The 23,582-nt window shown below is 43.7% G+C and overlaps 1 protein-coding gene across 1 annotated transcript; it reads left to right on the top strand.

Moving 5' to 3' along the window:
* The first annotated feature begins 377 nt into the window (after positions 1-377).
* On the top strand, positions 378-15,482 carry LOC129846396 (NACHT, LRR and PYD domains-containing protein 3-like). Its single transcript, XM_055914325.1, has 9 exons — positions 378-449; positions 8,582-8,852; positions 9,103-9,269; positions 9,371-11,453; positions 11,537-11,710; positions 11,790-11,963; positions 12,225-12,398; positions 14,731-14,777; positions 14,914-15,482. Exons 2-9 carry the CDS (start codon positions 8,782-8,784, stop codon positions 15,480-15,482), a joined length of 3,459 nt encoding a protein of 1,152 aa, XP_055770300.1. The 5' UTR covers positions 378-449; positions 8,582-8,781.
* The last annotated feature ends 8,100 nt before the right edge of the window (positions 15,483-23,582 follow it).

Raw genomic sequence — 23,582 nt, 5'->3', positions numbered from 1 at the left:
CTCTCAGGTCCTAGAGCCGTACCACCCTCTCAGGTCCTAGAGCCGTACCACCCTCTCAGGTCCTAGAGCCGTACCAACCTCTCAGGTCCTAGAGCCGTACCAACCTCTCAGGTCCTAGAGCCGTACCACCCTCTCAGATCCTAGAGCCGTACCACCCTCTCAGGTCCTAGAGCCGTACCACCCTCTCAGGTCCTAGAGCCTGAGAAGGGAGATATGGAGAACTACAAGAAGGAAGAAGTGGGAGTTTTGTTTGTTTTGGTAATGTACTATTTTTTAGTGTGGATGAAGTTAGTTTCACTATTACGCATTTATTTATTTATTTTATTTTTTGTTTCAAACCGTCCAGTTGGTGGCGGCAATCCACCTTTTGGGGTGCAGTCCGCCATAAACCCCACAGAAGAAGAAGAGGAGGAAGAAGAACGTTGTCGTCGAAGAGGAATGTTTAAGAGGTCTGTAGCGTTCTTTTACAATTTAATGTAGAAATCGAGAGAGAGATGATTTAGAGGGTAAGACATCCGCCATGTTATTACAATATTGATTTAAACTTCAAAAATGATTATTTTAAGTTTATTTACATTGGTATTGATTAATAGTGATAAGCTTAATCAATAAAATCCAATGTGATGTGATATAGGCTACAGGGCTATGAGGTATGGTATTATTGTTATAGGCTACAGGGCTATGAGGTATGATATTATTGTTATCGGCGATTGACAGCACATTAAGGTGATTATTATACGCACGAAAGACTGTGGAAACTGGCTCACTTTCACTTCCTGAAAGAAGACGTGCATCGGAATTATGTATAGCTGTCATTAAATAAAATAGTCTGTCTCGTCAAGTAAATGTGACGTTCAACAATGTGCATAGAAACTATTTAAATGTGAGGCTAAATCAAATGTTAAGTTTAAAGCTTTCTGGTGACAGATCAGGAAGGCGGTGGTCCGTTTGGCTCACTGCAGTTGCGCTCGATATAACTTCACCGGCTCATCTATGCGCGTTTTGACTCACGGGTTGAATCATAGCCACACCTTTTCTCAGAATGAAAACCCCGGTGCGCCGGGCGAGATAAACTGATCGCAACTCAAATGAACTCAAGCAGTGCATGGATCTATTCACTAAACCATGGATGGGCAACTGGCGGCCCGCGACCAATAATAAAAACATTGTTTTGGAACTTAGTCTGGGTCTCAACTTCCTGTTGACGGTTAGAATAATAGAAAACACATGGTGCAGTGTGTAAATGTGGTTGAGCATCAGCAGTCAGTCTATTGGCCCATGTTAGCTACATGTTTTTAGATTGGTAAATTAGTCTAGCGGCTAAACCTTTAGTAAGCATGGTTGAATTACCAACCGTGGTGGGGCCCGTTGATCATCAGTTATCATATTTAAAACTGCTAACATTTGCCTCCACCCCATGGCAACATGAGTAGAATTATGTGTAAAACTGAAAATGTTTTCTTTGAATTGCAGGAAGTTAGAGTGAGAAAATTGCTATTTCATTTTCACTTTGCCCCATGGCAACATGTGCAGGAGAAAGGGGGGTGGATGATTGTGGGTTACTGATATACATTTTTATTTATTCATTATTAAATGATTCAAACTCGTAATTATGTTACCAAATCTGAAGCTAAAATAATTAAGAAACTCGTTTGAAAAAACTAAAACTATAATCATTGATTACAAAACTAAAATAAAAACCATCATAAATGATGTTCAGTTATTTTTCCCTTCTATACATTGTCTGGTAAATGCTGGCAGGAGATGGTGATGTTTCAAATAGGCCCAACTTGTTCATCACTAGTCTCCCTGGACAGACAGGTTGCCTCCCACAATGTACCAATGTTCCTGCATGCAAGCAAAGATTGTCTATTATACTGAGAAGATACTCAAGTGACCGCTCTAACAATGGAAATGCATGTCCTCAAAGATGGAAGGAAGGCGGGAGGAGGCGAGATCCGGTGGTACCATCTAGCCAATGAGAGGGCAGATACACGTGTGAACAACAGGCCATAGAGATAAAGGGACTGATTTTTATATCTGTGCCATTATAGCCTCTATGACAGCATGGGCAGTGCCATTGAGGATATCTCCATTTTAAAGTAGTACATTTTCTTCTTCACTGGCTGATTGCTCCCAACTCATAGGAATCCCCACCCAGTTGACTACTTTAAAATGGTGGGAGGCCTCAAGAGCAATGTCCATGCTAAAACAGATTACATCCATGATGAGCCCTCCATCTCTATGACAACAGGCACAACTCCGATATGAAGTCGTTTTTTTCCCCTCGTAACAACCTAACCATTACAAAAACTTCTATTAGATCAAAAAAGCCTCACGTAGCAAATTAGCAATTCCATTATTTGTTGACCAAATTCGACAAACTCTCACTGACCTCCATACAAAAACTGCTCACTTCGTGGACAGAGTTTGCGCTTCGCTCGCTTTTTTTATATGGAGGTCTATGAGAGTGTGGAGTTCCGTGAGGATTATTAGATCTAATAGAAGGTTTGTGGTGTTTAGGCTGTTACAGATGTACTGATATAAGTGGATGGATGTTGCATTCCGGTGTGATGATACTGATGATTTGTCTCCATAGATGGTTTGTTTACGTTTCTACGGTTGTGGCTAGATGGAGAAGAGCTGTAGGCCTATAGCTCCATCTAGTGGTTGAGTTGGGGACAGCATTCCGGTGTGATGATACTGATGATTTGTCTCCATAGATCAGGGGTGTCAAACTCATTCCACAGAGGGCCTAGTGTCTGCAGGTTTTTGGTTTTTCCTTTCAATTAAGCCCTAAACAACCAGGTGTGGGGAGTTCCTTACTAATCAGTCATCTTAATTCATCAATAAAGTACAAGGGAGGAGAGAAAACCCGCAGCCACTCGGCCCTCCGTGGAATGAGTTTGACACCTGTGCCATAGATGGTTTGTTTACGTTTCTACGGTTGTGGCTAGATGGAGTAGAGCTGTAGGCCTTCAGCTCCATCTAGTGGTTGAGTTGGGGACAACAGATGTTGACAAATGTAGCATGTTAGCTAAGCCTAACCCTTTTCCTAACCTTAACTTCAGTCTCCTGTGTTAGTTCTCCTAAGCTGCCGCATTAGTTCTCCTCCTAACCTGCTGTGTTAGTTCTCCTCCTAACCTGCCGCGTTAGTTCTCCTCCTAACCTGCCGCGTTAGTTCTCCTCCTAACCTGCCGCGTTAGTTCTCCTCCTAACCTCCCGGGTTAGTTCTCTTCCTAACCTGCCGCGTTAGTTCTCTTCCTAACCTGCCGCGTTAGTTCTCTTCCTAACCTCCCGGGTTAGTTCTCTTCCTAACCTGCCGGGTTTGTTCTCCTCCTAACCTGCCGCGTTAGTTCTCCTCCTAACCTGCCGCGTTAGTAACCTGCCATGTTACTTCTCCTCCAAACCTGACGCGTTAGTTCTCCTAACCTGCCGCGTTAGTTCTCCTCCTAACCTGCCGCGTTAGTTCTCCTTCTAACCTGCCGCGTTAGTTCTCCTTCTAACCTGCCGCGTTAGTTCTCCTCCTAACCTGCCGCGTTAGTTCTCCTCCTAACCTGCCGCGTTAGTTCTCCTCCTAACCTGCCGCGTTAGTTCTCCTAACCTGCCGCGTTAGTTCGCCTCCTAACCTGCCGTGTCAGTTCTCCTCCTAACCTGCCGCGTTAGTTCTCCTCCTAACCTGCCGCGTTAGTTCTCCTCCTAACCTGCCGCGTTAGTTCTCCTCCTAACATGCTGCGTTAGTTCGCCTCCTAACCTGCCGTGTTAGTTCTCCTCCTAACCTGCCGCGTTAGTTCTCCTCCTAACCTGCCGCGTTAGTTCTCCTCCTAACCTGCCGCGTTAGTTCTCCTCCTAACCTGCCGCGTTAGTTCTCCTCCTAACCTGCCGCGTTAGTTCTCCTCCTAACCTGCCGCGTTAGTTCTCCTAACCTGCCGCGTTAGTTCTCCTCCTAACCTGCCGCGTTAGTTCTCCTCCTAACCTGCCGCGTTAGTTCTCCTCCTAACCTGCCGCGTTAGTTCTCCTCCTAACCTGCCGCGTTAGTTCTCCTCCTAACCTGCCGTGTTAGTTCTCCTAACCTGCCGTGTCAGTTCTCCTCCTAACCTGCCGTGTTAGTTCTCCTCCTAACCTGCCGTGTTAGTTCTCCTCCTAACCTGCCGTGTTAGTTCTCCTAACCTGTCACGTTAATGATCCTGCTATGTAAACAGACCATTAGTCCAGACAAACCTTCACTATCACCCTACTGGTTATCCTAACCTGTCACGTTAGTTCTCCTCCTAAGCTGCTATGTAAACAGACCATTAGTCCAGACATACCGTCACTATCACCCTACTGGTTATCCTAACCTGTCACGTTAATGATCCTGCTATGTAAACAGACCATTAGTCCAGACATACCATCACTATCACCCCACTGGTTATCCTAACCTGTCACGGTAATGATGCTACTATGTAAAACAGACCATTAGTCCAGACATACCTTCACTATCACCCTACTGGTTATCCTAACCTGTCACGTTAATGATCCTGCTATGTAAACAGACCATTAGTCCAGACATACCATCACTATCATCCTACTGGTTATCCTAACCTGTCACGGTAATGATCCTGCTATGTAAACAGACCATTAGTCCAGACATACCATCACTGTCACCCTACTGGTTATCCTAACCTGTCACGTTAATGATCCTACTATGTAAACAGACCATTAGTCCAGACATACCATCACTATCACCCTACTGGTTATCCTAACCTGTCACGTTAATGATCCTGCTATGTAAACAAATACTTATTTTCCACCATAATTTGCAAACAAATTCATAAAAAATCCTACAATGTGATTTTCTGGATATTTTTTTTCTCATTTTGTCTGTCATAGTTGAAGTGTACCTATGATGAAAATTACAGGCCTCTCTCATCTTTTTAAGTGGGAGAACTTGCACAATTGGTGGCTGACTAAATACTTTTTTGCCCCACTGTACATGCGTGTGAAAAACGGAAATAACGGTTTCCACTAGTTACCACAGACACAAAGTTCAAATTTGCTATATCGTAAAAATGAATAAAAATATTTTTTTTGTCTTAATTTAAGGTCATGCTTCGGCACAAGGTTAGCAGTCTGGTTAAGGTTAGATTTAAAATCCTATTTTAAAAAGATATATTCCGATATGAAGTGTTTTTTCTCAAAGTTGCCGGGCTGTCATGTGTCCAATTTATATAAGTACACTTGTAACAACCCAATCATTACAAAACTTCTATTTGATCAAATAAACCACACGCAGCAAATAAGCCACAGGTTTTTTGGCTGACCAAATTCACCACTCTTTCATTGACCTCCATACAAAAAATCCTCGATTGGTAGGAGTGATTTTCTGCCTTCTTACCCCTGTCGCTTCACCTCTTCCTCTCTGCTTAATGTAAACATTTCTGACTTCCCCCTGTCGCTTCACCTCTTCCTCTCTGCTTAATGTAAACATCTCTGACTTCCCCCTGTCGCTTCACCTCTTCCTCTCTGCTTAATGTAAACATCTCTGACTTCCCCCTGTCGCTTCACCTCTTCCTCTCTGCTTAATGTAAACATCTCTGACTTCCCCCTGTCGCTACACCTCTTCCTCTCTGCTTAATGTAAACATCTCTGACTTCCCCCTGTCGCTTCACCTCTTCCTCTCTGCTTAATGTAAACATCTCTGACTTCCCCCTGTCGCTTCACCTCTTCCTCTCTGCTTAATGTAAACATCTCTGACTTCCCCCTGTCGCTTCACCTCTTCCTCTCTGCTTAATGTAAACATCTCTGACTTCCCCCTGTCGCTTCACCTCTTCCTCTCTGCTTAATGTAAACTACTCTGCCGGACACAAAGTAGTAGGTGGCTAGTAAGATGGAAAACACAGGAGAATTTAACTCATTAAATATAACTAAAGTGGCTAATTTCCATCATCTACCTTAAACCACTGCAAAGGTTTTGCCTGCAAACTTTGGTTTCGAATCACAACGTCAAAAGGAAATATCTAAAGGAAGTCTGTTCTGGAGTGTCTGACCTCTATCTGAGAGATAACAAAGATCAGGAAACATGTATCTTTTTACATGTATTTATCCCCTTATTTTAGTGCCTAAACTATCTCCATAAATACTTCCATTCATTTAAAACTGGTTCTGAGGCTTGAGGGAGTCCTAGAGGAAAACAGAGAACAGCATCATGTTCTCCCAGAGACTCTCATCTTTCAATGTGGCCATAATAAACTCAGCAAAAAAAACATCCCTTTTTTAGGACCCTGTCTTTCAAAGATAATTCGTAAAAATCCAAATAACTTCACAGATCTTCATTGTAAACGGTTTAAACACTGTTTCCCATGCTTGCTCAATGAAACATAAACAATTGATGAACATCCACCTGTGGAACGGTCGTTAAGACACTAACAGCTTACAGACGGTAGGCAATTATGGTCACAGTTATGAAAACTTAGGACACTAAAGAGGCCTTTCTATTGACTCTGGAAAAACTCCAAAAGAAAGATGCCCAGGGTCCCTGCTCATCTGCGTGAACGTGCCTTAGGCATGCTGCAAGGAGGCATGAGTGTGGCAGTCCACGTGTAACAACACCTGCACATGATCAGTACATCCAAACACCACACCTGCGGAACAGGTACAGCATGGCATCAACAACTGCCTGAGTTACACCAGGAACGCACAATCCCTCCAGCAGTGCTCAGACTGTCCGCAATAGGCTGAGAGAGGCTGGACTGAGGGCTTGTAGGCCTGTTGTAAGGCAGATCCTCACCAGACATCACCGGCAACAATGTGGCCTATGGGCTCAAACCCACCGTCGCTGGACCAGACAGGACTGGCAAAAAGTGCTCTTCACTGACGAGTCGTAGTTTTGTCTCACCAGGGGTGATGGTCGGATTTGCGTTTATCGTCGAAGGAATGAGCGTTACACTGAGGCCTGTACTCTGAAGCGGGATCGATTTGGAGGTGGAGGGTCCGTCATGGTCTGGGGCGGTGTGTCACAGCATCATCGGACTGAGCTTGTTGTCATTGCAGGCAATCTCAACGCTGTGCGTTACAGGGAAGACATCTTCCTCCCTCATGTGGTACCCTTCCTGCAGGCTCATCATGACATGACCCTCCAGCATGGCAATGCCACTAGCCATACTGCTCGTTCTGTGCGTGATTTCCTGCAAGACAGGAATGTTATTGTTCTGCCATGGCCAGCGAAGAGCCCGGATCTCAATCCCATTGAGCACGTCTGGGATCTGTTGGATCAGAGGGTGAGGGCTAGGGCCATTCCCCCCCCAGAAATGTCCGGGAACTTGCAGGTGCCTTGGTGGAACAGTGGGGTAACATCTCACAGCAACAACTGGCAAATCTGGTGCAGTCCATGAGGAGGAGATGCACTGCAGTACTTAATGCAGCTGGTGGCTACACCAGATACTGACTGTTACTTTTGATTTTGACCCCCCCCTTTGTTCAGGGACACATTTTTCAATTTCTGTTAGTTAAATGTCTGTGGAACTTGTTCAGTTTATGTCTCAGTTGTTGAATCTTATGTTCATACAAATATTTACACATGTTAAGTTTGCTGAAAATAGGGCCTCCCGGGTGGCGCAGTGGTCTAGGGCACTGCATCGCAGTTTCTGTTAGTTAAATTTCTGTTAGTTAAATGTCTGTGGAACTTGTTCAGTTTATGTCTCAGTTGTTGAATCTTATGTTCATACAAATATTTACACATGTTAAGTTTGCTGAAAATAGGGCCTCCCGGGTGGCGCAGTGGTCTAGGGCACTGCTGCGCCACCAGAGTCTCTGGGTTCGCGCCCAGGCTCTGTCGCAGCCGGCCGCGACCGGGAGGTCCGTGGGGCGACGCACAATTGGGCTAGCGTCGTCCGGGTTAGGGAGGGTTTGTGTACTCTGTACTCAGATTATTGCATGGTGTGTTTTTTCCGTAAAGATTTTTTAAAATCTGACACAGCGGTTGCATTAAGGAGAAGTTTATCTAAAGTTCAGTGCTTAACACTTGCATTTTCATCAACATTTATGATGAGTATTTCTGTAAATTGATGTGGCTCTCTGCAAAATCACCGGATGTTTTGGAAGCAAAACATTACTGAACGTAACGCGCCAATGTAAACTGACATTTTTGGATTATAAAAATGAACTTTATTGAACAAAACATACATGTATTGTGTAACATGAAGTCCTATGAGTGTCATTGATGAAGATCATCAAAGGTTAGTGATGAATTTTATCTCTATTTCTGCTTTTTGTGACTCCACTCTTTGGCTGGAAAAATGGCTGTGTTTTTCTGAGACTAGGTGCAGACCTAACATAATCGTTTGGTGTGCTTTCGTCGTAAAGCCTTTTTGAAATCGGACACTGTGGTGGGATTAAAAACAAGTTTATCTTTAAAATGGTGTAAAATACTTGTATGTCTGAGGAATTTTCATTATGAGACTTCTGATGTTTTGAATTTGGGCCCTGCACTTTCACTGGCTGTTGTCATATTTATCCCATTAACGGGATCTCAGCCATAAGAAGCTAATGGTTCTTCAACAATGTTCAGAAATATTGACTGTTCTGTTATTTCTTATTGCAGCTGAGTGAGCTGTGACTTACATCTAAAACCAGTCTCTCTGGGGAGAGAGAGGAGGAGACCACTGCCTCTAAAATGAGTCTCTCTGGGGAGAGAGCAGGGGACCACTGCCTCTAAAATGAGTCTCTCTGGGGAGAGAGAAGAGACAACTACCTCTAAAATGAGTCTCTGGGGAGAGAGAGGAGGAGACCACTGCCTCTAAAATGAGTCTCTCTGGGGAGAGAGAGGAGGAGACCACTGCCTCTAAAATGACTCAAGACACCAGTTCTAAAAGGTAAGAGATTAAATGTAAAATATACAGTTATCTTAAAGATATAAACGAAGAGAAAAGTGTTCACAAATGACATAAAATGGAGGTCTATATCATTCATTTAAATTGCCAAAAATGGATTTACCAATTGCAGACTGTAGCTTTAAAAGAAACATCAGGACTTCTTGAAGTTCCTATATACAGTTGTTAAAATGAAGTAGATGAAGTATTGATGTGATAATGATGAGGTGATCTGTCTCCCTGTTTTGTTCAGTGTCCAGAAGCCCAGAGCAGAGTCACCTACAACCAGCCTGCTATCAATGAAGAGTGATCAGCCACCTGCTTTCAGCCAGGAACCATTACCAGATGACAATAAGGAAGTGGAGAGTTTGGGCAGTGAGGATGCATTAAAGATCACACACAACCTTCTGGACAGAAGAAGTAAGACTGTGTTTCATACAATATTACAAAGAACGGTACAAAGGACCTTATAAAACACACAAACAAACTTATGAGTCCCAACTCTCATTGTTTTCCTACAGGTCAAACTCTGCTGACAGTCCAACAAGACATTAAGGCTAAACTGAAACACAAGTATCAACACATATCTGAAGGAATTGGACACCATGGAAACCAAAGTCTGTTAAAGGATATTTACACAGAGCTCTACATCACAGAGGGTGGAAGTGGAGGGCTTAATAATGAACATGAGGTGAGACAGATAGAGATGGCATCCAAGAAACAAACCACACAAGAGACACCAATCAAATGCAACGACATCTTCAAGCCTTTACCTGGACAAGACAAACCTATCAGAACTGTGCTGACAAAAGGAATCGCTGGCATTGGAAAAACAGTCTCTGTGCAGAAGGTCATCCTTGACTGGGCAGAGGGAAAAGCAAATCAGGACGTTCATTTCATGTTTCCTCTTCCTTTCCGTGATCTGAACCTGAAAAAGGACCAATACAGTCTGGTGCAACTTCTTTCCCACTACTTCTCAGAGCTGAAAGAGATTGACAGCATTGAAGATGGTGAAACCAAAACTGTTTTCATTTTTGATGGTCTGGATGAGTGTCGACTTCCTCTAGACTTCAAAAACAATGAGAAATGCTGTGATGTCACAAAGCCAACCTCAGTGGACGTGCTGCTGACAAACCTCATCGAGGGGAATCTGCTTCCCTCTGCTCTCCTCTGGATAACCACACGGCCTGCAGCAGCCAATCAGATCCCTCCTGAGTGTGTTGACCAGGTGACAGAGTTACGAGGGTTCAATGATCCACAGAAGGAGGAGTACTTCAGGAAGAAAATCACAGATCAGAACATGGCCAATGAAATCATCAAACACATGAAGAAATCAAGGATCCTCCACATCATGTGCCACATACCAGTCTTCTGTTGGATATCAGCTACTGTCCTTGAGATGATGCTGAAAGTGGCAGAGAAGGATGAAGTCCCCAAAACTCTGACCCAGATCTACTCACACTTCATACTCATCCAAATCATTGTGAAGAACAGGAAGTACAACAAAGCCACAGAGACAAACCCAAAGGAACTGTCTCAGTCAGACAAAGAGATGATCCTGAAACTGGCAAAGCTGGCTTTCCAACAGCTGCAGAAGGGCAACCTGATCTTCTATGAGGAGGACCTGAGAGAGTGTGGCCTTGATGTCACAGAGGCATCAGAGTACTCAGCATTGTGTACAGAGATCCTTAAAGAAGAATCTGGGCTGTACCAAGAGAAGGTCTACAGCTTTGTGCATCTGACCATGCAGGAGTTTCTAGCAGCAGTGCATGCTTTAGAATCATGTCTGGACAAGAAGGAAAATGTTTTCCCTCCTAAAGCAGTCACTAGTGATGATGATGATGATGTCACTAAGAGTCAAGATAATTATGAAAAGAGCCGATTCAAATTCTGGTCAGACAAGTTGAAGTCAGACAAGTTGAAGTCAGACAAGTTGAGGTCAGACAAGTTGAAGTCAGACAAGTTGAAGTCAGACAAGTTGAAGTCAGACAAGTTGAGGTCAGACAAGTTGAAGTCAGACAAGTTGAAGTCAGACAAGTTGAGGTCAGACAAGTTGAAGTCAGACAAGTTGAAGTCAGACAAGTTGAAGTCAGACAAGATGAAGTCAGACAAGTTGAGGTCAGACAAGTTGAAGTCACACAAATTGTCTGACTTACACAGGAGAGCAGTGGACCAGGCCTTGAAGAGTAAGAATGGACACCTGGACCTGTTCCTCCGCTTCCTTCTGGGTCTCTCACTGGAGTCCAATCAGAATCTGTTACGAGGCCTTCTGACACAGACAGGAAGTTCAACACAGACCAATGAGGAAACAGTCAGGTACCTTTCAGACAAGATCGAGGAGGAATCCTCACCAGAAAGGATCATCAACTTGTTCCACTGTCTGAATGAACTTGGTGCCAACTCTCTAGTTGAAGACATGCAGACCTCCCTGCGATCAGAAACACTTTCAGCAACAAGACTAAAACCTGACCAATGTTCAGCCCTGGCCTACCTGTTACTGATGTCAGAGGAGGTGCTGGAGGAGTTTGACCTGAAGACATACAACACATCAGAGGAAGGTTATCAGAGGTTGTTGCCGGTAGTGAAAACCTGCAAAAGAGCACTGTAAGTTCTGTTATTGAGTTGATGTTTACAGTATCATTATAATGAAGGCTTTGTATATCTAACAGATTATCTCCTCTCTCCAGACTGGATCACTGTAAACTCACATATAAATCCTGGGAGACTCTGACCTCAGCTCTGCAGACACCAAACTCCCCTCTGAGAGAACTGGACCTCAGCTACAATGACCTGGGAGACAGAGGAGTGGAGCTGCTCTGTGTTGGACTAACCAGTCCACTCTACAACATACAGACACTAGTGTGAGTTAAATATCTTCAGTGTGACTTATTATGTGGATGTTTTAAACATGTGTTAATCATGTGCTCTTCTGCCCTCTAGTCTGGGTCAGTGTGGTCTGACAGAGGGTTGCTGTTCACATCTGGCCTCAGTCCTGAGTTCACCCAACTCACAACTGAAACACCTGGAGCTGAGAGACAATGACCTGCAGGACTCAGGAGTTACATTGCTGTCTGCTGGACTGAAGGATCCAGACTGTAAACTACACACACTGGGGTAAGTACAGCTGTTTCAGTCAGGTCGGTACTGAGCGGAGTTACATTGCTGTCTGCTGGACTGAAGGATCCAGACTGTAAACTACACACACTGGGGTAAGTACAGCTGTTTCAGTCAGGTCGGTACTGAGCTTAGTAAAACAAATACTGAAAATCTGATGTTTCATCACAATGTTTGTGTCATGGACAAATGGATGGGTGTCCTACAAGATGATTGACACCAGTACATCAACCTAGACAGCTGTTGTGTGTCTCTCTGTAGGCTGTCTGGCTGTCTGGTCACAGGGGAGGGCTGTGCTGCTCTTTCTTCAGCTCTGAGGTCAAACCCCTCCCACCTGAAAGAGCTGGACCTGAGCTACAATCACCCAGGAGACTCTGCAGGGGGACTGCTTTCAGCTGCTCTGGTGGATCCCACATATAAACTGATGAAGCTGAAGTAAGTCAGAATAGATGTCCTAATAGTGTGAGCAGCGGTTGTGTCATATGTAGTGTAGTAGGGTCAGTAACCTGAGGACATGATGGTAGAATTAAGGGGAAGTTTACTCAGCAGGCTGAGCACTCCAACACAGCATACATCATCACCACATGAATACTCTTCTTCTGCATCTCTGATATCCTGTTGGAATTGTACTCTGTTCTGTATGCAGTAGGTAGGATAGAATACCTGTATGTCTCTAGTAATGAATTGTACTCCGTTCTGTATGCAGTAGGTAGGATAGAATACCTGCATGTCTCTAGTAATGAATTGTACTCTGTTCTGTATGCAGTAGGTAGGATAGAATACCTGTATGTCTCTAGTAATGAATTGTACTCCATTCTGTATGCAGTAGGTAGGATAGAATACCTGTATGTCTCTAGTAATGAATTGTACTCTGTTCTGTAAAGTGCCTTGCAAAAGTATTCACCCCCCTTGGCATTTTTCCTATTTTGTTGCCTTACAACCTGGAATTAAAATGGATCATTTGATTTCCACAACATGCCTACCACTTTGAAGATTAAAAATATTTTTTCTTTTGAAACAAGAAGAAATAAGACAAAAAAACAGAACTTGGGCGTGCATAACTATTCACCCTCACAAAGTCAATACTTTGTAGGGCCACCTTCTGCAGCAATTACAACTACAAGTATCTTGGGATATGTCTCTATAAGCTTGGCACATGTAGCCACTGTGATTTTTGCTTATTCTTCATGGCAAAACTGCTCCAGCTCCTTCAAGTTGGATGGGTTCCGCTGGTGTACAGCAATCTTTAGGTCATACCACAGATTCTCAATTGGATTGAGGTCTGGGCTTTGACAAGGCCATTCCAAGACATTTAAATGTTTCCACTTAAACCACTCGAGTGTTGCTTTAGCAGTATGCTTAGGGTCATTGTCCTGCTGGGAGTGAACCTCCGTCCCAGTCTCAAATCTCTGGAAGACTGAAACAGGTTTCCCTCAAGACTTTCCCTGTATTTAGCGCCATCCATCATTCCTTAAATTCTGACCAGTTTCCCAGTCCTTGCCGATGGAAAAACATCCCCACAGCATGAAACTGCCACCACCATGCTTCACTATGGGGATGGTGTTCTCGGGGTGATAAGAGGTGTTGGGTTTGCAGCAGACATAGCGTTTTCCTTGATGGCCAAAAAGCTACATTTTAGTCTCATCTGACCAGAGTACATGCTTCCATGTTTTTGGGGAGTCTCCCACATGCTTTTTGGCGAACACCAAACGTGTTTGCTTATTTTCTTCTTTAAGCAATGGCTTTTTTCTGACCACTCTTCCGTAATGCCCAGCTCTGTGGAGTGTATGGCTTAAAGTGGTCCTATGGACAGATACTCCAATCTCCACTGTGGAGCTTTGCAGAACCTTCAGGGTTATCTTTGGTCTCTTTGTTGCCTCTGATTAATGCCCTCCTTGCCTGGTCCGTGAGTTTTGGTGGGCGGCCCTCTCTTGGCAGGTTTGTTGGGGTGCCATATTCTTTCCATTTGCTTAATAATGGATTTAATGGGGCTCCGTGGGATGTTCAAAGTTTCTGATCTTTTTTTATAACCCAACCCTGATCAGTACTTCTCCACAACTTTGTTCCTGACCTGTTTGGAGAACTCCTTGGTCTTCATGGTGCCACTTGCTTGTTGGTGCCCCTTGCTTAGCGGTGTTGCAGACTCTGGGGCCTTTCAGAACAGGTGTGTATATAAACTGAGATCATGTGACAGATCATGTGACAGTTAGATTGCACACAGGTGGACTATTTTTAAATAATTATGTGACTTCTGAAGGTAATTGGTTGCAACAGATCTTATTTAAGGTATTCATAGCAAAGGGGGTGAATACATATGCACACACCACTTTTCCGTTTTAAATTGTTTTTAACATTTTCAAACAAGTTCATTTTTAAATTTCACTTCACCAATTTACACAAAATAATTTATATCCATTACATGAAATCCAAATAAAAATCTATTAAAAATACAGGTGGTAATGCAACAAAATAGGAATACGGCAAGGGGGATGAATACTTTTGCAAGGCACTGTTTGCAGTAGATAGGATAGAATACCTGTATGTTTCTAGTAATGAATTGTACTCCGTTCTGTATGCAGTAGATAGGATAGAATACCTGTATGTCTCTAGTAATGAATTGTACTCCGTTCTGTATGCAGTAGATAGGATAGAATACCTGTATGTCTCTAGTAATGAACTTGGATAGTGCACCAGAACACAACAATATGGTTTAAATGTTGACTGCTTTATTAGGTCTTTGTCAGTCAATAACCTGTTTCTCCTACAGTGTGGATCATGGTGGAGAGTGCTGGCTGAAATCAGGGCTGGGGAAATGTAAGTCTCTTCAATCCTAATTAACTGTATATTCAGAACTATAGTAACATAGTAACTATTCAATACTTGTTCTGTACCTACAAAACAACATTTTATATGAAGATGTGGTTTGATTAAACTCTCCTTTTGTCTACAGATGCCTGTCATCTCACCCTGGACCCAAATACAGCACACCCAAACCTGATACTGTCTGAGGGGAACTGTAAAATGACATGTGTGGTGGAGAAACAGCATTATGAAGACCATCCAGACAGATTTGATTGTCTTCCCCAAGTTCTCTGCAGAGAAGGCTTATCTGGATGTCGTTATTACTGGGAGGTGGAGAGGGATGGTGACTGGGATGGTGGCAAGGCTTACATTGGTGTGGTGTACAAAGGAATAAAGAGGAAGAGAGAAGAGGATGACAGTTGGATTGGAGCCAATAAGGAGTCCTGGTGTTTAGTTTGCTCTGACAGTGATTATCACTTTTACCAAGCTGGAGTCCATAGCAGATCCATCTCTGGTCCTGTTCCTAGCACAGTTGGTGTGTATCTGGACTGGCCAGCTGGTACTTTGACCCTCTATAGTGTGTCCTCCTCTGGTACACTGACACACCTTTACACAGAACACACCAGATTCACTGAACCCCTCTATCCTGGGTTTGGGTTTGAGGTTTCCTCCTCAGTGACCTTGTGTCAGAGAGATGACCAACACATTCAGAGGTGAGTCATAGCGATGTTCTATAATTTGTTTCCCTCTGGAATCATTCCTACAATTAGATTAGTAGTGTGTTTTAATGGGTTCTGTTGGACCTACAGACAGTTAGATTAGTAGTAGTGGTGTGTTTTAATGTGTTCTGTTGGACCTACAGACAGTTAGATTAGTAGTAGTGGTGTGTTTACAGGTGAGGACTGAGGAGCAACATGATGATTTTAAAGCATTTATTTTATTAATGTTCCTCACCGGAGGACACAGTACAGAACAGTCTTCAGTAGAGCCTCACTGGAGGACACAGCACAGAACAGTCTACAGTAGAGCCTCACTGGAGGACACAGTACAGAACAGCCTACAGTAGAGCATCACTGGAGGACACAGTACAGTCTACAGTAGAGCATCACTGGAGGACACAGCACAGAACAGTCTACAGTAGAGCATCACTGGAGGACACAGTACAGAACAGTCTACAGTAGAGCCTCACTGGAGGACACAGTACAGAACAGCCTACAGTAGAGCATCACTGGAGGACACAGTACAGTCTACAGTAGAGCATCACTGGAGGACACAGTACAGAACAGTCTACATTAGAGCATCACTGGAGGACACAGTACAGTCTACAGTAGAGCATCACTGGAGGACACAGTACAGAACAGTCTACAGTAGAGCATCACTGGAGGACACAGTACAGAACAGTCTACAGTAGAGCATCACTGGAGGACACAGTACAGTCTACAGTAGAGCATCACTGGAGGACACAGTACAGAACAGTCTACAGTAGAGCCTCACTGGAGGACACAGTACAGAACAGTCTACAGTAGAGCATCACTGGAGGACACAGTACAGAACAGTCTACAGTAGAGCCTCACTGGAGGACACAGTACAGAACAGTCTACAGTAGAGCATCACTGGAGGACACAGTACAGAACAGTCTACAGTAGAGCCTCACTGGAGGACACAGTACAGAACAGTCTACAGTAGAGCATCACTGGAGGACACAGTACAGAACAGTCTACAGTAGAGCCTCACTGGAGGACACAGTACAGAACAGTCTACAGTAGAGCATCACTGGAGGACACAGTACAGTCTACAGTAGAGCCTCACTGGAGGACACAGTACAGAACAGTCTACAGTAGAGCATCACTGGAGGACACAGCACAGTCTACAGTAGAGCCTCACTGGAGGACACAGTACAGTCTACAGTAGAGCCTCACTGGAGGACACAGTACAGTCTACAGTAGATCCTCACTGGAGGACACAGTACAGTCTACAGTAGAGCATCACTGGAGGACGCAGAACAGTCTACAGTAGAGCCTCACTGGAGGACACAGTACAGTCTACAGTAGAGCCTCACTGGAGGACACAGTACAGTCTACAGTAGACAGTAGAGCATCACTGGAGGACACAGTACAGTCTACAGTAGACAGTAGAGCATCACTGGAGGACACAGTACAGAACAGTCTACAGTAGAGCATCAAAGCTAAAGTTCAAAATGTTATTCCAATATGGCTGAAATTATGACTAACCTCATTCCCAGGCTAATTACACACAGCACAAGTCAAAGGTTTGGACACATTTGGTCATTCAAGAGTTTATATTTTATATTTTATTTTTTTCTACACTGTAGAATAATATTGAAGACATCAAAACTATGAATCAATTCATAAATCAAATCAATTGTTATTGGTCAAATACACGTGTTTGGCAGATGTTATTGCGGGTGTAGCAAAATGCTTGTGTTTCTAGCTCCAACAGTGCAGTAATATCTAACAGGTAATATCTAACAAATTACACAACACATACCCAATACACACAAATCTAAGTAGGAATGAATTAAGACTATATACACATATGGACGAGCGATGTCAGAGCGGAACGGACTAAGATACAGAAGAAGAATATAGAATACAGTGACTAATGTTCCATTTATTCAAGTGGCCAGTGATTTCAAGTCTATGTATATACTATAAGCAGCCTCTGTGCTAGTGATGGGTAGTTAAAAGTCTGATGGCCTTGAGAGAGAAGCTGTTTTTCAGTCTCTCGGTCCCTGTACTGACCTCGCCTTCTGGATGATAGCGGGGTGAAATGGTAGTGGCTTGGGTGGTTGTTGTCCTTGATATTTATGGCATTCCTGTGACATCTGGTGCTGTATGTGAAATAAGACATATGGAATCATGAAGTAACCAAAAAAGTGTTAAACACATTGAAATAGATTTTATATTTGAGATTCTTCAAAGTAGCCATCCTTTGCCATGATGACAGCTTTGCACACTCTTGGCATTCTCTCAACCAGCTTCATGAAGTAGTCACCTGGAATGCATTCAACTAACAGGTGTACCTTCTTAAAAGTTAATTTGTGGAATTTCTTTCCTTCTTAATGCGTTTGAGCCAATCAGTTGTGTTGTGACAAGGTAGGGGTGGTATACTGAAGATAGCCCTATTTGGTAAAAGACCAAGTCCATATTATGGCAAGAACAGCTCATATAAGCAAAGAGAAACAACAGTCCATCATTACTTTAAGACATGAAGGTCAGTCAATGTGGAACATTTCAAGAACTTTGAATGTTTCTTCAAGTGGAGTCGCAAAAACCATCAAGCACTACGATGAAACTGGCTCTCATGAGGACCGCCACAGGACAGGAAGGAATATAGAAAAACCCTTGAATAAGTAGGTGTCCAAACTTTTGACTTTTACTGTATAAACCTGAACACCAGCCACTCAATGTGTGTGTCACAAGCTCAGTGTAGTGTTGTAGAAGGGGGGAAAGTGTGTGTGCAAATGTGTGTTGCTGTGTACTACTGTATGTTGTTTGTGGCGAAGTATGTAACTCATGATACCTGGTGACTTCACATCTCTAGGGGGGAATGTAACTCATGATACCTGGTGACTTCACATCTCTAGGGGGGAATGTAACTCATGATACCTGGTGACTTCACATCTCTAGGGGGGAATGTACCTCATGATACCTGGTGACTTCACATCTCTAGGGGGGAATGTAACTCATGATACCTGGTGACTTCACATCTCTAGGGGGGTATGTAACTCATGATGCCTGGTGACTTCACATCTCTAGGGGGGAATGTAACTCATGATACCTGGTGACTTCACATCTCTAGGGGGGAATGTAACTCATGATACCTGGCGATGTCACATCTCTAGGGGGGTATGTAACTCATGATACCTGGTGACTTCACATCTCTAGGGGGGGTATGTAACTCATGATACCTGGTGACATCATCTCTAGGGGGGAATGTAACTCATGATACCTGGTGACTTCACATCTCTAGGGGGGAATGTAACTCATGATACCTGGTGACTTCATCTCTAGGGGGGTATGTAACTCATGATACCTGGTGACTTCACATCTCTAGGTGGTAATGTAACTCATGATATCTGGTGACTTCACATCTCTAGGGTGGTATGTAACTCATGATACCTGGTGACTTCACATCTCTAGGGGGGAATATACCTCATGATACCTGGTGACTTCACATCTCTAGGGGGGAATGTAACTCATGATATCTGGTGACTTCACATCTCTAGGGGGGAATGTAACTCATTATACCTGGTGACTTCACATCTCTAGGGGGGAATATACCTCATGATACCTGGTGACTTCACATCTCTAGGGGGGAATGTAACTCATTATACCTGGTGACTTCACATCTCTAGGGGGGAATATACCTCATGATACCTGGTGACGTCACATCGCTAGGGGGGTATGTAACTCATGATACCTGGTGACTTCACATCTCTAGGGGGTATGTAAATCATGATACCTGGCGACGTCACATCTCTAGGGGGCTATGTAACTCATGATACCTGGTGACTTCACATCTCTAGGGGGGAATGTAACTCATGATACCTGGTGACTTCATCTCTAGGGGGGAATGTAACTCATGATACCTGGTGACTTCATCTCTAGGGGGGAATGTAACTCATGATACCTGGTGACTTCATCTCTAGGGGGGTATGTAACTCATGATACCTGGTGACTTCACATCTCTAGGGGGCTATGTAACTCATGATACCTGGTGACTTCACATCTCTAGGGGGGAATGTAACTCATGATACCTGGTGACTTCATCTCTAGGGGGGAATGTAACTCATGATACCTGGTGACTTCATCTCTAGGGGGGTATGTAACTCATGATACCTGGTGACTTCACATCTCTAGGTGGTAATGTAACTCATGATATCTGGTGACTTCACATCTCTAGGGTGGTATGTAACTCATGATACCTGGTGACTTCACATCTCTAGGGGGGAATATACCTCATGATACCTGGTGACTTCACATCTCTAGGGGGGAATGTAACTCATGATATCTGGTGACTTCACATCTCTAGGGGGGAATGTAACTCATTATACCTGGTGACTTCACATCTCTAGGGGGGAATATACCTCATGATACCTGGTGACTTCACATCTCTAGGGGGGAATGTAACTCATTATACCTGGTGACTTCACATCTCTAGGGGGGAATATACCTCATGATACCTGGTGACGTCACATCGCTAGGGGGGTATGTAACTCATGATACCTGGTGACTTCACATCTCTAGGGGGTATGTAAATCATGATACCTGGCGACGTCACATCTCTAGGGGGCTATGTAACTCATGATACCTGGTGACTTCACATCTCTAGGGGGGAATGTAACTCATGATACCTGGTGACTTCATCTCTAGGGGGGAATGTAACTCATGATACCTGGTGACTTCATCTCTAGGGGGGAATGTAACTCATGATACCTGGTGACTTCATCTCTAGGGGGGTATGTAACTCATGATACCTGGTGACTTCACATCTCTGGGGGGGTATGTAACTCATGATACCTGGTGACGTCACATCTCTAGGGGGGAATGTAACTCATGATACCTGGTGACTTCACATCTCTAGGGGGGTATGTAACTCATGATACCTGGTGACTTCACATCTCTAGGGGGGAATGTAACTCATGATACCTGGTGACTTCACATCTCTAGGGGGGAATGTAACTCATGATATCTGGTGACTTCACATCTCTAGGGGGGAATGTAACTCATTATACCTGGTGACTTCACATCTCTAGGGGGGAATATACCTCATGATACCTGGTGACTTCACATCTCTAGGGGGGAATGTAACTCATGATACCTGGCGACGTCACATCTCTAGTGGGGTATGTAACTCATGATACCTGGCGACGTCACATCTCTAGGGGGGTATGTAACTCATGATACCTGGCGACGTCACATCGCTAGGGGGGTATGTAACTCATGATACCTGGTGACTTCACATCTCTAGGGGGTATGTAAATCATGATACCTGGCGACGTCACATCTCTAGGGGGGAATATAACTCATGATACCTGGTGACTTCACATCTCTAGGGGGGAATGTAACTCATGATACCTGGTGACTTCACATCTCTAGGGGGGTATGTAACTCATGATACCTAGTGACTTCACATCTCTAGGGGGGTATGTAACTCATGATACCTGGTGACTTCACATCTCTAGGGGGTTACGTAACTCATGATACCTGGTGACTTCACATCTCTAGGGGGGAATGTAACTCATGATACCTGGTGACTTCACATCTCTAGGGGGGAATATAACTCATGATACCTGGTGACTTCACATCTCTAGGGGGGAATGTAACTCATGATACCTGGTGACTTCACATCTCTAGGGGGGTATGTAACTCATGATACCTAGTGACTTCACATCTCTAGGGGGGTATGTAACTCATGATACCTGGTGACTTCACATCTCTAGGGGGGAATGTATCTCATGATACCTGGTGACTTCACATCTCTGGGGGGTATGTAACTCATGATACCTGGTGACGTCACATCTCTAGGGGGGGTATGTAACTCATGATACCTGGTGACTTCACATCTCTAGGGGGGTATGTAACTCATGATACCTGGTGACTTCACATCTCTGGGGGTATGTAACTCATGATACCTGGTGACGTCATATCTCTAGGGGGGGTATGTAACTCATGATACCTGGTGACTTCACATCTCTAGGGGGGGTATGTAACTCATGATACCTGGTGACTTCACATCTCTGGGGGGGGGGGGTATGTTACTCATGGCGGCGCACAATTGGCCCAGCGTCGTCCGGGTTAGAGGGTAGGCCGTCATTTTATATAAGAATTTGTTCTTAATTGACTTGCCTAGTTAAATAAAGGTTGAATAATACATTTAAAAAACTGTAACCTCACCATCAGTATTGACTTTATGGAAGTTGACATAGTGGGTTATGTCACATTTAGACAATGCACCCTACATAGGGAGCTGTCCAATCACCCTTTATACACTCTTTGTATTGCTTATGAAGACTGTATGTATGCTATATAAAGCCTTTTTAAATTGTATTTAGTTTAATCTCAGTTTATCCTTCTGCTTTACCAACACCAGAGACCATGGTGGAGAGTGTTGGACCAAGCCTGGACCTGAGGACACCAGAGACCATGGTGGAGAGTGTTGTATCAAGCCTGGACCTGAGGACACCAGAGACCATGGTGGAGAGTGTTGGATCAAGCCTGGACCTGAGAACACCAGAGACCATGGTGGAGAGTGTTGGATCAAGCCTGGACCTGAGGACACCAGAGACCATGGTGGAGAGAGTTGGATCAAGCCTGGACCTGAGAACACCAGAGACCATGGTGGAGAGTGTTGGATCAAGCCTGGACCTGAGGACACCAGAGACCATGGTGGAGAGAGTTGGATCAAGCCTGGACCTGAGAACACCAGAGACCATGGTGGAGAGTGTTGTATTAAGTCTGGACCTGAGAAATGTGAGTGTTAACTTCTCTGGGATAGGTTGGACGGTAGCGTCCCACTTGGCCAAAATCCAGAAAAAATGTAGCGCGCCAAATTCAAATATATTACTATAAAAATCAATCTTTTATGAAATCACACATGAAAGACACCAAAGTAAAGCTACACCTGTTGTGAATCCAGCCAACATGTCTGATTTCAAAAAGGATTTACGGCGAAAGCACACCAAACGATTATGTTAGCTCAGTACATAGCCACAGAAAAACACAGCCATTTCCCCAGCAAAAGATAGTAGTCACAAAAAGCAGAAATAGAGATAAAATTAATCACTAACCTTTGATGATCTTCATGAGATGACACTCATAGGACATCATGTTACATAATACATTTATGCTTTGTTCGATAATGTGCATATTTATATCCACAAATCTCGGTTTACATTGGCTCCATGTTCAGAAATGCCTCCAAAATATCCGGAGAAATTGCAGAGAGCCACGTCAAATAACAGAAATACTCATCATAAACTTTCATGAAAGATACATGTTTTACATAGAATTAAAGATACACTTGTTCTTAATGCAACAGCTGTCAGATTTTTAAAAAAACGTACATAAAAAGCACACCATGCAATAATCTGAGACGGCGCTCAAAATGACAGCATTTCTACACCATGTTGGAGTCAACAGAAATACGAAATTACATCATAAATATTCCCTTACCTTGGATCATCTTCATCAGAATGCGGCAGGGTAGCCTAGTGGTTAGAGCGTTGGACTAGTAACCGGAAGGTTGCAAGTTCAAATCCCCGAGCTGACAAGGTACAAATCTGTCGTTCTGCCCCTGAACAGGCAGTTAACCCACTGTTCCTAGGCCGTCATTGAAAATAAGAATTTGTTCTTAACTGACTTGCCTAGTTAAATAAAGGTAAAATAAATAAAATAATAATAAATAAATAAAATAAAATAAAATAAATAAAAAATGCACTCCCAGGAATCCTAGTTCCGCAATAAATTGTTGTTTTGTTCGATAATGTCCATTACTAGTGTCTAAGTAGCTACTTTTGCTAGCATGTTTAGTGCACATCTCCAAACGCTCGCGCAGATGCAGGCAAACTCGGACGAAAACTTCAAAAAGTTATATAACAGGTTGAATAAACTGGTCCAACTAAGTAGAGAATCAATCTTCAGGATGTTGTTATCATATATATCCAATAACGTTCCAACCGGAGCATTCCTTCATGTCTGTAGAAGTTATGGAACGCAAGGCGATATCATGAGGAAAGCGCGTGACCAGGAACTGGCATTCTGCCAGACCAATGACTGAAACACCTCCCATCCG

This window comes from Salvelinus fontinalis, unplaced genomic scaffold (genome assembly GCF_029448725.1).
Source record: "Salvelinus fontinalis isolate EN_2023a unplaced genomic scaffold, ASM2944872v1 scaffold_0521, whole genome shotgun sequence".
In the NCBI taxonomy this organism is placed as follows: Eukaryota; Metazoa; Chordata; class Actinopteri; order Salmoniformes; family Salmonidae; genus Salvelinus; species Salvelinus fontinalis.
This window is presented reverse-complemented; position numbering and strand designations above follow the sequence as displayed.

Bases quoted from the DNA above. Each gene is read 5' to 3' on its own strand.
- LOC129846396 (XM_055914325.1), top strand. From the start codon at position 8,782: ATGAGTCTCTCTGGGGAGAGAGAGGAGGAGACCACTGCCTCTAAAATG. The intron at 8,853-9,102 runs GTAAGAGATTAA...TGTTTTGTTCAG, and splicing joins CAAGACACCAGTTCTAAAAG to TGTCCAGAAGCCCAGAGCAG. The intron at 11,454-11,536 runs GTAAGTTCTGTT...TCCTCTCTCCAG, and splicing joins AAAACCTGCAAAAGAGCACT to ACTGGATCACTGTAAACTCA.